The sequence below is a fragment of the Coenobita brevimanus genome, chromosome 97 (genome assembly GCF_032717465.1).
Source record: "Coenobita brevimanus isolate Jiangsu-jjx chromosome 97, ASM3271746v2, whole genome shotgun sequence".
Classification (NCBI taxonomy): domain Eukaryota; kingdom Metazoa; phylum Arthropoda; class Malacostraca; order Decapoda; family Coenobitidae; genus Coenobita; species Coenobita brevimanus.
The window spans coordinates 8148705-8164843 of record NC_137050.1 but is presented as its reverse complement, the minus strand read 5'-3'; the positions used below and the strand labels follow the sequence as shown (position 1 = coordinate 8164843).

The 16139-nt window shown below is 41.9% G+C and overlaps 2 protein-coding genes across 2 annotated transcripts in view; one reads left to right on the top strand and one right to left on the bottom strand.

The window, feature by feature from the left end:
* LOC145413797 (inactive pancreatic lipase-related protein 1-like) overlaps window positions 1-2837 on the bottom strand; it is a 35788-nt gene extending 32951 nt beyond the window's left edge. The window contains exon 1 of the mRNA XM_080283450.1: window positions 2662-2837. Within this exon, the coding sequence (XP_080139576.1) occupies window positions 2662-2837 (176 nt within the window). The remainder of the gene's footprint in view (window positions 1-2661) is intronic.
* A 2069-nt stretch (window positions 2838-4906) lies between these two features.
* The window catches only part of LOC145413801 (pancreatic triacylglycerol lipase-like), a 76914-nt gene continuing 65681 nt past the window's right edge, over window positions 4907-16139 (top strand). The window contains exons 1-3 of the mRNA XM_080283459.1: window positions 4907-5086; window positions 14717-14837; window positions 15227-15381. Of these exons, the coding sequence (XP_080139585.1) occupies window positions 5020-5086; window positions 14717-14837; window positions 15227-15381 (343 nt within the window). The 5' untranslated portion in view covers window positions 4907-5019. The remainder of the gene's footprint in view (window positions 5087-14716; window positions 14838-15226; window positions 15382-16139) is intronic.

Genomic DNA, 16139 nt, shown 5'->3' with positions numbered 1-16139 from the left:
TGCAGCCTTAGCACCATCATACATACTCTTCACAGCATTCAATAACTTCCCCTTCTACTCCATATATTCTTAATACTTTCCACAATCCTTGTCTATCGACCCTGTCATATGCTTTCTTCAAATCCATGAAAGCCGCATACAACTTCTTTCCCTTCTCTAGAAACTTTTCCACTAAAGATCTAAGAATGAATATCTGATCTACATAACCTCTTCCCTTCCTAAAGCCTCCCTGTTCTTCTCCAACTAATTCCTCTGTTCTTTCTCTAACTCTGTCAATAAATACCCTACCATACACTTTTCCTATTATACTAAGAAGACAAATGTTCCTATGATTACCACACACTTCTTTTTCCCCTTTTCCTTTGTACAAGGGAATAACCTTCCAATCCTCCAGGACTCTACCTTCCTCCCAGGCCAATCTGCATATCTTCCACATCCATTCTACTAGTATCTCTCCCCCATGCTTCAGCATTTCACCACACACTCCATCAATTCCTGGGGCTTTCCCCAATTTAACTATCTTCATTCTTTCCACAACTCCCATCCTACTGATTTCTTCCTGCCGTCTCACCACCCTCCTTCTCCCAGCCATTCCCCAGCCACTTGTACTCGCAATACTTCCAACTTCTATGTTCAACAATTCCTTAAAGTGTTCTCTCCATCTGCTCAGTTTTTCTCCTCCACTAGTAATCTACCATTTTTATCTTTCACTCCCCTGCTAACTTCACCTGTCTTACTCTCTTCCCCTCTTTCCAGAACATTTTCTTAAAGTCCCTCCATTTACACTCAAATTCCTTCCAAATTCCTCATCCACTCTCTTCTTGCTCTCTCATACTAATCTTTTCACCTCTCTCTTCCTGTCTACATATAACTCTCTCTTCCGCCTCTCAACTTCTTCGACGCCCCTATTTCTCATCCATTCATTGTATGCTTTTTTCTTTTGTGCCACAGCCTGTCCCACCTCTTCATTCCACCACACTGTTCCTTGCACCCCCCTCCGTCTTCTCTTCATCCCACACACCACATCACATGCTACACATATTTCTTCTGTGAATATCCTGCACACACCTTCCACGCCCCCCATCTGCTCCAATTCATATTTGCCCAATCGTTCCTCCACTTCTCTCTTATATTCTGCCTTTTTCTCATCCTCTTGTAACCTTTCCACTCTCCTTGCAAATACTCCATCTTCCCATCCTTCCCTTCTTCTATTTCTCCATCTTATTTGGATCTTGATTCTGGCCACCACCACGTAGTGGTCAGAAAGTCCACTCCCCCAACCTCTATCTCTATACACTCTTGCATCCATTACACATCTTGGCATCCTTTCATCCACACACACATAATCAATCATTGCCTTCCTTTCATTCAGTTCACCACCCACCCTTTTCATCACTCGCCATGTATACCTATGGATCATTTTGTGCCTGAAGAGGGTATTGGCTATCACTAACCCCCTCCCAGCACAAATGTCCACTAATGCACTGCCATTCTCATCTATCTCAGCAGGTACACCCCATTCACCCACTATTCCATCCACCTTCACATTCCCTAATTTACCATTCATATCACCGATCAAAAACACTCTCTCATTCCTTCCAAACTTTTCCATGCACACTTCCACATTTGTCCAGAACTCTTCTCTCACTCTGCTTGCACGATCTTGTGTTGGAGCATACACGCACACAATCACCCACATTTGTATTCCAACTTTTAATCTTACCCACACAATTCTTGATGGAGGTTTGGAGGGTGAAGTGCTTGAAAGGGTACAGCAGGGAAGAAAGGTTGCTGGTTCTTTGAAAGCAGTGATAAGAAACAGGGAAGTGAGCATGGAAGTGAAAAAGTTACTACATGACAGTATTGTGATACCAACTCTAACGTACGGAAGTGAAGCTTGGACGTTGTTGGAAGGACACAAGTCAAGAGTGAGAGCAGTGGAAATGAGTTATTTAAGAGGAGCCTCTGGAGTCACATGGAGAGACAGGCTGACGAATGAGGATATAAAGGAGCGTTGTGGTGTTGATGTGGATGTGATAGGAAGCGTTATGAGGAACACACTGAGGTGGTTTGGCCATGTGGAGAGGATGGAGGGTGAAAGACTGACGAAGAGAGTGTATGTGAGTGAGGTGGAGGGGGAAAGAGGGAGGGGGAGGCCGAGGATGAGATGGAGGGATGGGGTGGAGAGGTATATGAGAGAGGGGGGTGTGAGCTGGGAGCAGGGGAGTGAAATGGCGGGGGACAGGGCGACTTGGAGGCGATTTGTTTGTGGCCACCCCAAACGGGATTGAGGCATCTGGCAATAGATAGATAGATAGACAATTCTTGACCCAACTGATCCATATTCTCTTATGTTCTTCTTCCATCTTTTACTCACAACTATACACACTCCTTCTTTTGCCCTCTCATTCTCAGCTATTCCTGCACATATACCCCATCCATACTGCCATTCTCACACTCTCACCTCGCCATTTAGTTTCAGTTACTCCACATACATCAACTTTCGCACTCTCAAGCACCTGGACAATCTCTCTCTCTTTCACCTCATCATTCGCACCTTTTAAATTAAAATATACAGTATATATAATACACTACTATAATATTATATTGGGAAAGCTAATCTGGTTCAATTCATATTTTTACAGTATCAAAAACACTAACCTGTCCGAGTCATCCAGCTGAAGTAAGTAATACTCATCATCTCCTGGGTTGTCAGGTGTCCACAATATAAAATGCAACTCACTTGGTTGTCCTGCTGCTGCATGCTTCACTGGCACCACCAGTACCAGCACTGCTGATGTAAAAACTATTGTTATGTCACCCTTCTGTGTCCCCATTCCATCTCTTTCTTTGTCATTCCCTACAGTGCCAGTACCTTACCCTTGTTCATAGGCTGTGTTCACTGCCCCCTTTACATACTCCCCAGTAACCCTTCCCTATGTCCCCTCCTTGCTGTGGTAATAAATTTATTTGAGTACACTCTTCAGTTCAAAATCATGATGAAAGGAAACATAACATCAGGAACTGAGTACTTTTTCATGTACTTCTAACAGTTCAAACCATCACAGACATTAATTTTCCTATACTGTGCCTTCATTACTTTCTCTCTGTTGCACTGACCACCTGGCTATATCCATGATGTGTCCTTGCCTTCCTTCCTTTAGTTAAAGAATATGTATTTCAGATGAATACATGTATTTGAAGTAATGGCTAGTTTTATTATTGGAAGATATCATTTCTACAGGATACTTTTGCTTTCTCTTTAAAGGAAGGAGGGGTAGATTGAGATGGCTTGGGTATGTAGAGGGGATGGAAAATGACAATTGGGTGCAGAGGGTGAGAAGTACAAACGAAGGGGGTAGGGCTGCAAGGAGCAGACCAAAAAAGACCTGGGACAGTCATAGAGTGTGACAGGGATATGGGACTGAATAGAGAAGCTACCACAGATCGAGCAGTGTGGAGAGCTGCCATTAGGTGACAAAGGCCAACGCATGCAAGCACGTTCGTGTCTATAAACGATATGATACGATAAGACATGTACCAACTGATGCAAGTACATAGTAATTTTACTTTTCCTACAACATGGACATCAAACTGTATAATAGTTTGTATATCTTTGCATAGAGCTCAAGAGGATTTTTTGAAAAGTTCTTGATCTCAGTCTCAAGTCTTTGAAAAAGACTGGCCACAACCTTAACCTCATGATTTTCTGTAAGCCTTGCCCTTGATGCTTAAAATAAAGTATTAGCCCCATGCCTACACCCATATAATGGCTCATCAGGAAAGAGGAGGCACAGAGCTATACAGTAATTATTATACAGTACAGTAAACTACAAATGTCTCATACTGGGGATACATTTCACATAAAGTGTAATTATGGAGATATATAATAAAAAGCATAAACGGTATAGTATCAGTACTGAGTAAATTATTAGTATTCAGTATTATCTTGTTGGTATATATTGCTTTCAGCTATACATTAACTTCCTAAAACTGCCATAAAATTATTTTACAAAAATTAAGACAAATTAAGGTATGGTATTTGTCATTTCTATAATTATCTCAACCAGTATTCTATACAGATGATACTAAAGGCTACAGTGCTTGGTTGCAAAAATAATTCTATTCCACAAATAATTCTCCCAGACTAAAAAGAAAATCACAATGAAAAGTCTTATTTAATTACCCCCAAATTTCTCCCAGGCTTCTAAATAAAATCAATATGAAAAGTTTTATACTGTATAATTACCCAAGAGACAGAAGTATGACATAACAGGCAGCTTGTCAATGCAGCAGGCAATTAACAGCAACAAGGATAAGCCTGAAAATCTAGCAGGGTGTAGTTAGCAATTAACAAGGTCTCACTATAGAATACAGTATAATATTAGCAACCAACAAACATCACATTCCATTAATATACTTGGGGAATTTTGTTATCACGCTTGGTGGGAACTCTAACATCTGTCACTTCTCCATGGCCTTGGTGATTTGTTTACCTACTTGTAGATTACATAATGTATAAAGAAACTGCTGAATATTTCATTACATATTTTAACAGGATGAAATAAAATCCATGACTTGTAATATGTCTACTGCATTTAATTTTTTAGGTGTGACTGAAGTGATTTCAGGATTTTATTCCATGATTTTATCTCAGTACTAACATTATACAGAACAATTATCATTACCATGTCTGTTGAGATACCTGTGCATAAAAGTACCCGGTACACATATAGAAAAGATGAAAAGCAATTGTGTCCAAAGCAACAGGGAAAATGCAGAAAAATGAGACTACAAAATTAAAGTGTGATGGTGAAGTGCAGTGACAGCTAACTGTTGTACTACTTAAATGCTACTTTACTAAAAGAAAATCAAGGAACAGGTTTATATGCTGATAATGATATGAAAAAAGAAAGAATCCTTAAGGCAGGTAAACCAAACTAGCCACCAGAATGAAGCCTCACTAGCTTCACTATTTTGAGATAAGATAGGGGCAAACAAAGATGGAAACAAAGTAAAATGGGGAGCATCAGTGTCCTTTACTTCACCACCATGGCAGCACACATACTACTCACAACACTCACAGGTTAGTGGGAAGGTACAAGTACCCCAAAATGTCTTTAACATAATTAACAGTTCCCAGTTTTAAGAAGACAGTTACAATTGCAGTTTAACAGCACTTCCCCATGAATTCTGTATAAATTTTTCTTAAACATGATTCAGTGCTTTGAGTATAGCTAAGGAATGAGATTGCTAACTACAAATGATTAATGAACCCTCCTCTAAGTGAAGCTGCCAGAGCAGAAGTACTGTATATAAATTTACAGTCACCAACATTTAGTTACTGCAACAGATCACACTGACCTCTGTCCAAGATCCATCTACAGCTAATGAGAGGTAGCTACAGACAAAGTCTGACTTCATCAAGTTCACTGATACATCATAACACGTATCTCATATAGCTGTGGAGGGTCTTCAGGGTGTCCAGCATCCACACACCTAATGCAATGCTACCTTCATCTGATGTGAAACAAACAAGCCAAACTGTTTCTTGTACTCCAGAAACCAATTAATGTACTACAGTGGATGGTAACCTTATAACCAATAAACTTGGTGGTCTACTCTCTAGTGGTAGGTAAAATTACTTCCACCAGGGAAGGGATGGGTTGAGTGAATTGGTGTTGTGATGAGGAGGGACAGACTGAGATGGTATGAGCATGTGGAGTGAATGGAGGATGACAACTGGGTGTGGAAAGTGAGGTGTGAACATCAGGGGTAGGGTTCAACGAGGCAGACTGATAGAGACCTAGGATGAGATCACAGAGCTAGACCTCAGGGATAAGGGACTGAATGATAAAGCAGCATGGAAAGCCATCATTAGGTGACCAAGGCTGACGCATGCAAGCATGTTGGAGCCTTTATAAATAATGCAGTTCAAGATGTGACCCAAACTGGTTTGAATCCAAGGAGTGACTGGGGATTGCTGCTCACATTATGCCTTTCAGGGAAGTGACTGGTCACCCATACCTTCAGTGCCTAGATTAAATACACCTATAGTTCATTCACTTGTATTAAGTAACTGATTAAATACTTAAAATTCATTCTGTAAGTAGGTGGAGATTTTCGTCCTTATGCAGTTTATTGCCCGTAGCTCAGTGACAGAATTAATATGGCTCAATATCTTTACAGTAGTATTTCTTCTTGACTGGCATCATATTGTAATGGTAATCTTTGTTATTCTTCTCTCCCTCTCTCTCTTCCCACTGAGTGATGAACCAAATGGTTTCCTGTAATCCAGGAAGCCATTTCTTATGTTGGATGGTAACCATACAACCAAATGCACCTGGTGGTTTAGTGGATTAAGTTGATCCAGCCAGATGGAGCCTGTATGGGATCCCTCTGAGGGATGGTTGGGGTTTCTTGCCCACATAATGCCACTCAGGAGCAAGTGAAGCTGGTCACTGTTGCCTTAAGTGTTGATACTCAGCAGCCTAGCCCTGGGCCCCTGCACTCCAGTTTATATGGAACAAAATGGAATTAAATGTTGTTATTATTATAGTTGTTGTGTCTTTCAGCTCAACTGGACATGAGCCCAGTAGAGTGCAGGCTGAAACTGCCCTTCTGCAGTCCACCATTCCTTTCAAGGAATACAGAGGGAAATGAGGGACTTCTGTACTGTATAACTGAGGAGCTCTGTTGGAGAGTCTGATCCCACTACACCTAGCATATTGTCAGACTTCTTCCACCTTTCTAATTCTCTGGATACCTCTTCCTTTATTTCTAGCTTGTAAGTGCCACCAAAGTTATCCACCTAATTGCAGTTCTGCAAAAAGAAAATATCAGTCCTTGTACACATCTAATTTTTATTTCTAGATATTACAGTATATCTTTAGAGAATTAAAAGATTAAGAGATGGGATGGAGTCAAAAGGGCAGAGAATGACTGTGGATTAAACAAAAGTGATGATCATTTGAGCTAATCTGTTCTTGGAATGGAAGCTTTTACCAGCTCTTTGATCATCTAAAACAGATTTCCATTTTCTTGGACTTCTCCCTTCAGGTCTTCCTTCAATTACCACTCTTATCAGTCCCCTACCATACAAGTGTCCTATCCACTTTTTCTTACTTGCATGGTCTTCATGAAGCTCTTTTTTCAAACACTTGCTGCAAAGCTGCATCACTGCTTTTATGAGGTCCATTCAGATTATTATTATTATTTTTTTTTTTTTCCCATGAGTCCGACTCCGGGCAAAGGCCCCACAGCCTGCTTTCAAGGCCCAGCAGCCCTCCCACGTACAGCACACCTCCACATGTCACCACATTGGTGCTAACACCCACAGTCCATACTGAATACATACTAGGGCTGTCTCATACAGTACTGGTGTACTGGTATCAGCGGGGGTATTTTTACATGTTGGCGGGTCCTCTGGTAGATCAGTAAAGTCTGATTTTTATAAAATTTAAGTCCTTAAACTGTTCCCTGCCCCAGCGGGATCTGAACCCGGGTCCGTTAGGACTGCAAGCCACCTCTTTTACCGATTGAGCCACCACCTCCCGATCTTAGACTCTAAAAATATAAATAGTTAACTTGTTGAGGTAGGACACTAATCCCCCTCAAAATAGGCCCCTTCTGACTTGACACAAGTAGCCCAGCATTCTTTCCACTGCCTGAAACATTTTTCGAAGTCGGTTTTTGGTATCACTTGCAGGTGCTTTGAGGCATTTGTCATGATCTCATCTCTCGTCTCATATTGGGAACCCTTCGGCAGAGTTTTGAGCTTAGGGAATACCAGTAACCAAAGTCGCATGGAGCCATGTCTGGTAAGCAGGGAGCCTGCTGGACCTGCGGGATGTTGTGCTTGGACAAAAATTCCATAATCAGTTGAAAAGAATGGACAGGGGCATTGTCATGGTTCAGCTTCCAACTTGCCATTTTCCAAAGGTCTGGTCTCTTCTGCTTAACTACATCATGAAGACAATGGAAAACGCTGAGGTAGTAATATCTGTTGACAGTCTGACCCTCTGGTGCACATTTGTGATGCACAACACTGTCTGACCCTATGGTGCACATTTGTGATGCACAACACCATGGTAGTAAAAAAAAAATGTTAACATATGAGAGCATTTCATCTTGCTACAGACCTGTCATACTTTTTCTGGTAAAGACGACAGTGCATGCTTCCATTGGAATGACTGTGCTTTGGTTTCTGGGTCATACCAGTACACCCAGATCTCATCTCCAGTGATAACAGTCTTCAGAAAGTCTGGATTGCGATCTGCATGCTCCAACATGTCTTGAGCAACATTCATCCGAATGAAGAGATCACGACGAATGTGACAAAGCACCTGCAGGAGATACTGAAAACTGACTTTGAAAAATGTTTTCAGGGTTTCAGGCAGTGGAAAGAATGCTTGACTATGTGTGTCAAGTCAGAAGGGGTCTACTTTGAGGGAGATTAGTGTCCTAGCTCAACAGGTTGGCTATTTATTTTTTTATAGCCTAAGGTTGAAAACTTTCTGAAGAGACCTCGTGTATTCTCACCAGCTTAATCACATCATCCAGATCCAGATCCACATCTTGAATCTTTTCAAGAGTTTCTTCGTAGCTTTTCAGCTTAATTATCTGTATAATGCAAAATTCTGTATCAAGCCCTTCACTAGGTTCTTATTAACGTCTAATTTCATGCTCTCAGCCAGCAATCATTTAAAGTTTTCCAATACTGCTTTTCCCATTGCTATCCTGCATCTTATTCCCTTGTTACTGTCTCCTCTATTTAGTTATCATACCCATCTGTTATATGAATTGTTGAGCTTATTCAAGTGTCCTGTTTCCTATAGTTATGGTTATTTCATTACCTTTTCTTCTTGCAATTTGTATTACCCTAATTTTGGCTCATCAGCAACGAGGAATCATTTGTAATGCAAATCTTTCAGTACACATGAGTATTGTAAACTGTACATGCCTTATTAAAGTTACTACTCCACCTCCTATCTCCAGTTCATTTCATTTTGTTTTAAAAGCCTTTCTACACTTAATTAAAGGAAAGTATCTGTGCAGTCTGTGTATATGTTGTCAGAAAATTAAAAAAGACACCAAAGATCATGGCTACTACAAATGCTCAGTGTTTGTACCCTATGCTGGAAGACCTGCTTGCACAAGTATGTCATAGATTGCTTGCCTGTGACATTTCCTAGTTCATATTATCATCATAAGCACATTCAGATAACAGCCTACTCTTCTTGGGACATGACTGGATATAGAGTACTGATCCATCTACTGTATTTTTCAATCTGTCTATTTATCTGTCTATAGACTGATGCCTTAATCCCAGAGGTGGCCACAGACAAAATGCCTCCATGCCACTCTGTCCTATTACTCCTATACCATCAGGCTGCCATTCCTCTAGCTCATATTCCTTCATATACTTCACGCAATTCATAGTCTCTCACTCCCCCCCCCTCCACTTACACATGCTCTCCTAGTCAATCTCTCATTCTCCATTCTTTCCACATAGCCAAACCATCTCTAAGTACTTTTACATCCACATCAGCACCACATTTTTCCACGACTTCCTTCTGTGTGATATTTTGTTGGCCATAAGTACATGCTTTCATGTGCTGGCCTTGTTCACCTGATGGCAGCTCTGCATGTTGCATGATCTCTAGCAGCATTTCTTTTTAGTCCCTTAGCTTCGAGGTCATTTTGTAGGACCTCATCCCAAGGCATCTCAGATCAACCCCTTGGTGTTCTACTCTATACATGGACCCAAATACAGTACAGTGAAGTCTCTTTTATCTGAAATTCTTTTAACCGTAATATGCCATTAACCGTAAGTTTTACTAAAACATTCTCATTTTGATTAACCGCAAAAATCTGAAATCTATCTGAAAATTCAAACACGGCTGGTTTGTTTCGCGGCACTAGCATTAGTTTACGATTGCTCCACTAGTCTCTAGAGCGAGTTGCCCACTCCCTCACCTGCATCCACCACCTCGGAAGATTTGGATGATGTGGGAGATGATGTGGAAATGATTGAATAAGGAAACAGAAAATATGAAAAAACAATTAGGTTTATGACTTTATTTGTTCGAATTGCTTACAGTGAATTACGTAATTGTTTTGGTGAAGGTTTAAGTTTATTTTGAGTGAAATTTTATTTAAGTTGACAGTTTCTATTACAGTTACAAAAGTGCACTTACATACGTAGTTACTACAGTGTATATATTAAGTGTTTTGGTGATGGTTGAGTGGCTTTTGAGGTGTTGGTGGTGGTGGTGGGCTAGATGTCGCCAGAAATGGGTGATGAGTGAGTACAATACTGTTCCCTTGTATCCTACATATTACGGTATCTTTTATCTGAAAAAATTGATTAATCGAAGCTTTGAAAGTCCCATGATTTTTGGATAAAAGAGACTCCACTGTACATCTTTTCACCCAGTTTTCATCCTCCAAACTCTCCTTGTGTTCAGATCATCTTTATCTTTCCCTGCAGATCACATCACTAATGCCTTCAATTCCCAGGCAATTGAATCTGCTCATTTGCAATTTTGACACTTGAAGTCTGTTATTCACAAAAGAACTACATGTCTTTCTAGCCAGCCTAATCTCTGTACACATATCCTCAGCCTCTACTGTCTAGTTTCACTACAAAAAATGTTGCACTCTTCATACAAGCAGCATGCAATCTTCCCTTAATATAACATAAAAGTCCTCTACATGGCAAGAGATGACAATTCCCAATATTTCTTCCATTCATACCTAACCCTAGCAGTGACGCTCCCTTCCCAAGATAAGACATAAATCGTCAAATGATATCAAAATGATGCCGTGCTTTCTCTTATGGAATCCTCATACTAAGGTTGGCCATTGTATAACTGATGTGTTCTACATACTGGAAGCTACAATAACAGCCAAAACCAGTTAATTACTTCTTTAAATTTGCTGAAAGATGTTGGAGGAAAGGATCTGGAGATGTGTAACATAACTTGTAACAATGTTTGAATCTTTTCTTGAACACTGTATTTACTTGTGGCGGAGTTTCCAGCTTATGAGTAACTGATCCTGCTACTGTGAGCAGGATAATTGGCAGGATGAAGTTGGGGAAGGCAGTGGGTGTGTCTAGATTGACTGTTGTGATGCTAAAGGCATCAGGAGACAGAAGAGTGGGTTTAGTTACTGATTTGATAAAACTGATTATATATAAGTGAGTTGTTCCAGTTTACTGACTTACGAATGTGATTGTAAATGTGTATAAGGAGAGGGATAATGCCCTGAAAATTAAAAGCTATAGAGACGGGCCAGCTACTGCAGGAGGTGGAGTGGTCGTGGCAGTGACTGGCCAAGTTACTCCTGATGGACCAGCTACTGCAGGAGATGGAGTGATTGTTGCAGGAAGTAGAGCGATTGTTGCAGGTAAAGTGGAGGCTGCAGTTGAGGGACTGGTTGCTGCAGGTACAGGTGGTCATTGTTGCATGGGAAGGTCAGGGGCATGGTGAAGGGCATGACCCAGTGCCAGCTGCTCCTCCCCCCGGAATGCCAGGAGTTTGTGGCATATGTGCTCCTGGAATTCTAGGAGAGTCATAGGCCTGGTGGTGTTCTTTTTATACAGGATGTAGGCACTGAACAGGGCCATGTAGATGAAATAAAAAGTCAGTTTCTTGGACCACTTGACCATCCTCCTTTGGGCAGGGTAGTATTGGATCATCTAATCAAAATGTTCCACCCAGCCCATGTGCCTGTTATAGTCCTCCACCACGATGGGCTTGTTCAATGTTTTCAGAAACGTGGTGGAATCTCCCATCTGGACCCTTGACTCTCCCATGCACCTGCTTAGGGATGGTGGTGTCGCTCTGGAAGGTGGACACCATACTTACAATACGTTTGTCCTTCCACAGCAACACCATCACATTGCCCTTGTGCCTAGCTTCCAGTCCATCATCAGGAAGGCATTTAGCACTGCTGATGTCCTGCAGCTCCCTCGGTGCTCCCCTTGCCAGTCGTACTGTGCCACACACATACACTCCCTCTGTGAAGAGGTGTTCGCACAGTGATACAGAGTTGTAATAATTGTCCATGTACAACTTGTATCCTTTGCCCTTCAAAGGTTCAATGAGGTCCCACACTGTGTTCTCTAGAGACTTCGTCTCCCCGTGTATACTTCAAAGTTCCAAATGTAACCACTCCTTGCCTCAGCCAAGATGTTTAGTTTTATGGCATACTTTTGGGGCTTCATAGGGTTACATACACGGAAGGAGAGCCACCCCTTCCAAGCCAGAGATCCCTCATCCAGGCTAAGATGTTTGGCCGGGATGTAAACCTCCTTGAACCTCTGAAGGAGATACTGCATCACTGTGCGAATCTTTATTAGCCGGTCCTGATTGCCCTCGCATATGGCGAGACTATTGAAAGCACGAAAGTGCTTCAGGATGGCCCTGAAGTGCTTTCCACTCATAGCTCACTGAAATATGGGGTATTCGTGAACCTCTGCTGAACCCCAAGTGTCTTATGGTTGGCAGTTCACAAATCCCCATAAGAAAGTATAATCCAAGGAACCGGGCCATTTCCTCCTCGTTGCAGAGGTACCAAACATCTAGTGCAGTCTCCAGGAACCTGGCATAGTTGTTGGTTTCGACCATCAGGTAGGTTAGCAACTCCCTGGTAAAAAAAAGTTGGAAGTATTTGAATGGCGTTGTTGGTGCTACCACTTTCAAACCTGGGGTTTCAATGAAGGGGCCAGCATTGGGTGTGAGTGACCCAGAACTCCAAGCTACCTCCTGACGGTCATCACCTGGGGAAATGCTTGGCTGTATACATGTGTGGTGCACACAACCCTTAGACAGACGACTATGTCTTGGCCACCCACCACTACCTCGCCTAGGCCCACGCCGCCCTCATCTTTGTGATAGGTAGGGAGATGGTGATGATGATTGTGTTGATGATAGCTGGATGAATGAAGATTCAGGTGATCGTGGTGATGGAGATGGTTGTGGTGATGGTTGTGATAAAGATGGTTGTGGTGATTGTTGTGATGAAGATGGTTGTGGAGGAGATGGTTGTGGTGGTGGTGCTGCTGCTGATGATGATGCTGGCTTATATTCAGGAGGAATGAAGTCTGAAGGGGACAGTGACTTTCCTGCTTTAGCAGGAGAAGATGAAATGGAAATATCTTGGATGGGTGGTGAGATGAGGGGAGGTTGGAGTGTGGTGAGAGTGTAGGGTGACTCTGGGGGTAAAGAGGTCAGTGTTTGTGGTGGTGGTGGTGGGGGGGGGGGGGTGAGAGACGTGGCAATAATGTGGTTCAGTCTCAAGGGTCAGGGTGGTTCCAGTGGTGGCAGGCGTGACACCAGTGGTGGTAGGACTGATGGCAGTGATGTCAGTGCTATCTGGGAGTCACAGGACTGATGTCAGTGCTATCTGGGAGTCACAGGACTGATGTCAGTGCTATCTGGGAGTCACAGGACTGATGTCAGTGCTATCTGGGAGTCACAGGACTGATGGCAGTATTGGTGGTTGTCACAAAAGTGATGGCAGAGGTGACAATTGTCCTAGGAGTGATGGCAGTAGTGACAGGAGTAGTTATTACACCAGTGGTGAAAGAAGTGGTGGTAGTGATGGTGCTACTACTCTCTGTTGTGTTTATCACCGTGGCCTTGACCGTGGCTTTGCGCTTATCTCCCTTGGGGTCAGATTTAGCCCTCACTCTCCTGCTCCTCACTCTTCCTCAACATTTACACTTTCCATATCACTTTCACTGCTTTCTTCACTCTCACTTCCACTGAACAAATATTTCATGTACTCTTTCTCAGATAAGCCCTTGCAAAACATTTTCATGTATAGTGTAAAACAGGAGGGGAACAGTAAAAATCGGTTAGGAATTTTCAAATCTGGCTTTCTCTGAAAATTTATAAGTAACACTTATAAACCTTCCTCACAAGCACACTGCACTATATATAACAAAATATCACTATAATACACGTAAGGTATGGATGGTACGGTAGTATGAAACGAGGGTTTAAATGGCCGGCTGCACACTCACACACCCTTCAAGGCTGACTGCCGGGAGAACACTGAGTTAAATATAGGCCGCTTTCCCCTCCAATAAGCTCCTGGGAGTTGCCATATATTTCCCTTAGACCTGGTCACCCTCAGCTTTGACTCAACCAAATTTGATGCAAATCCATCCACAGGAAAAGTTTCTACAACCATTTATAGAGAATTTGCATCATGTTGTGTCATTGGTTACTCTTCAGACTGCAAGGATTATGACTCGCAATGCGTCATCGTGCTCAAAAGGGTTAAGTGAACAGCATACAACTCCCAAGAAAAGTTGCCCCTAAAATGTCAACAGTGCCTCATGAATGATAAGGAGCAGATCCCTGGTGCATACCAAATTTTACTGAGAATTCATCATTCATGCTACTATTCCATCTCACTTGAGTACCGGTACTTGCACTCTTTCACATTGTCCTAACCACTTTGGGAGTTAATTCCTCAATACACAGTTTCCTCATTGCTCATTGTACCACCTCTCTAGGTATTCTATTGAAAGCTTTCTCCTGGTCAGCAAAAATGAAGTACAGCTCTCTTTTCTTACCCAAGAACTTTCCCTTGAGTTCCCCAACAATTCTTGCAAGATATAGTATTCCTTTTACTGATGCATATGAATATTTGGCACATATCAATGTAACATTACTTTCATTGCTTTTACCCTGACTAGTTGTGGTGTTGAGTCAAGTGTGCTGGAGCTCTGATCATAACCAGCTGAGCAACAGCTTGCCAGTCATCCCTCCACCTCCCACGGGTGACCTCTCTGATGTCCGTTTCCTCCTCTGGACCAGGTCTGTACTAATCAGCAAATATTCTGTAATATTATCACCATCTAGTGAAATATACATACACAAAAGAGAGAGAGAGAGAGAAAAAAAAAAAAAACTGATACCATTAGGTTACATTAATGTTTTACACTTTAAAGCAACTCTCATATGCAACTGAACCAAGTCTTGACAAGAAAATGTATATGACAGATAATTATCTTTAATTCCATTTCTTTCTATTTCAGAGTGAGTGGTAAGATCCAAAAAAAATGGAGAAAGATAAAAGTAGAATTATGTCAGGAAAACTTCTCTGAACACTTTAACCTCGCACTAAAAAAAGAAAGCAGAAAGAATATACTGCATACAACCTAATTACTGGACTTGATTTTACTGTCTTTTTTGCACGGGTGCAGGAACAACCCAGATGATGGGGAATATTATCGTTTGGTTCCTGGAGACCTGAATAATCTGCAGCAGTCTTCCTTTCACCCTGAACTCCCAACATTCTTTATGTACCATGGTTTCAATGATGACGGAGAGTGTGGCTGGATTCTTGATTCCAAAACAGGTGAGTCCAAAATTTTTGAAGATATAACAGTCTGTATATGAGGTCTGTTCAGAAAGTATCTGACCTTAGACTCCAAAAAATTGCTAACCTGTTGAGCTGGGACACTAATCCTCCTCAAAGCAGGCAGAGTTTTGAACTTGGGGGAATAACCAAAAGTCACACAGAGCAATGTCTGGTGAGTAGGGAGCCTGCCAGACCTGCAGGATGTTGTGCTTGGCCAAAAATTCCTGAATCAGTTGAGAAGAATGGGCAGGGACATTGTCAGGGTGCAGCTTCCAACTTGCTGCTTGCCAAAGGTCTGGTCTCTTCAGCTAAACTGCAACATGAAGACAACGTAAAATGTCAAGGGAGTAATGTGCGTTGACAGTCTGGCCATCTAGTACATATTCATTATGCACAACACCATGGTTGTCGAAAAAGACTGTCAACATACATTTCACCTTGCTGCGGACTTGTCTAGCTTTTTTTTTTTTTTAATAGATAATGAATGGAGGAAGGAAAAACAAAGGTGGAAAAAAAAAAGGTCCATGTTCCTAAAGGCATCCTTCATTCATAAAGTATTTATAACAACTGGATTTAAATTGAAGTGGATTAAATGTTTGTGGGAAACAACTCCCAGGATGTGAATTCCAGACAGTAGTAGTTCTGGGGATAAATGAATTTTGATAAGCAGAGGTTCTGCATTACGGGGGAGAGAGTGTGAGTTCATGGGTGCTCCCAGATGCCCGAGTATTTCAAGAGAAAATGTGAAGGGGAGG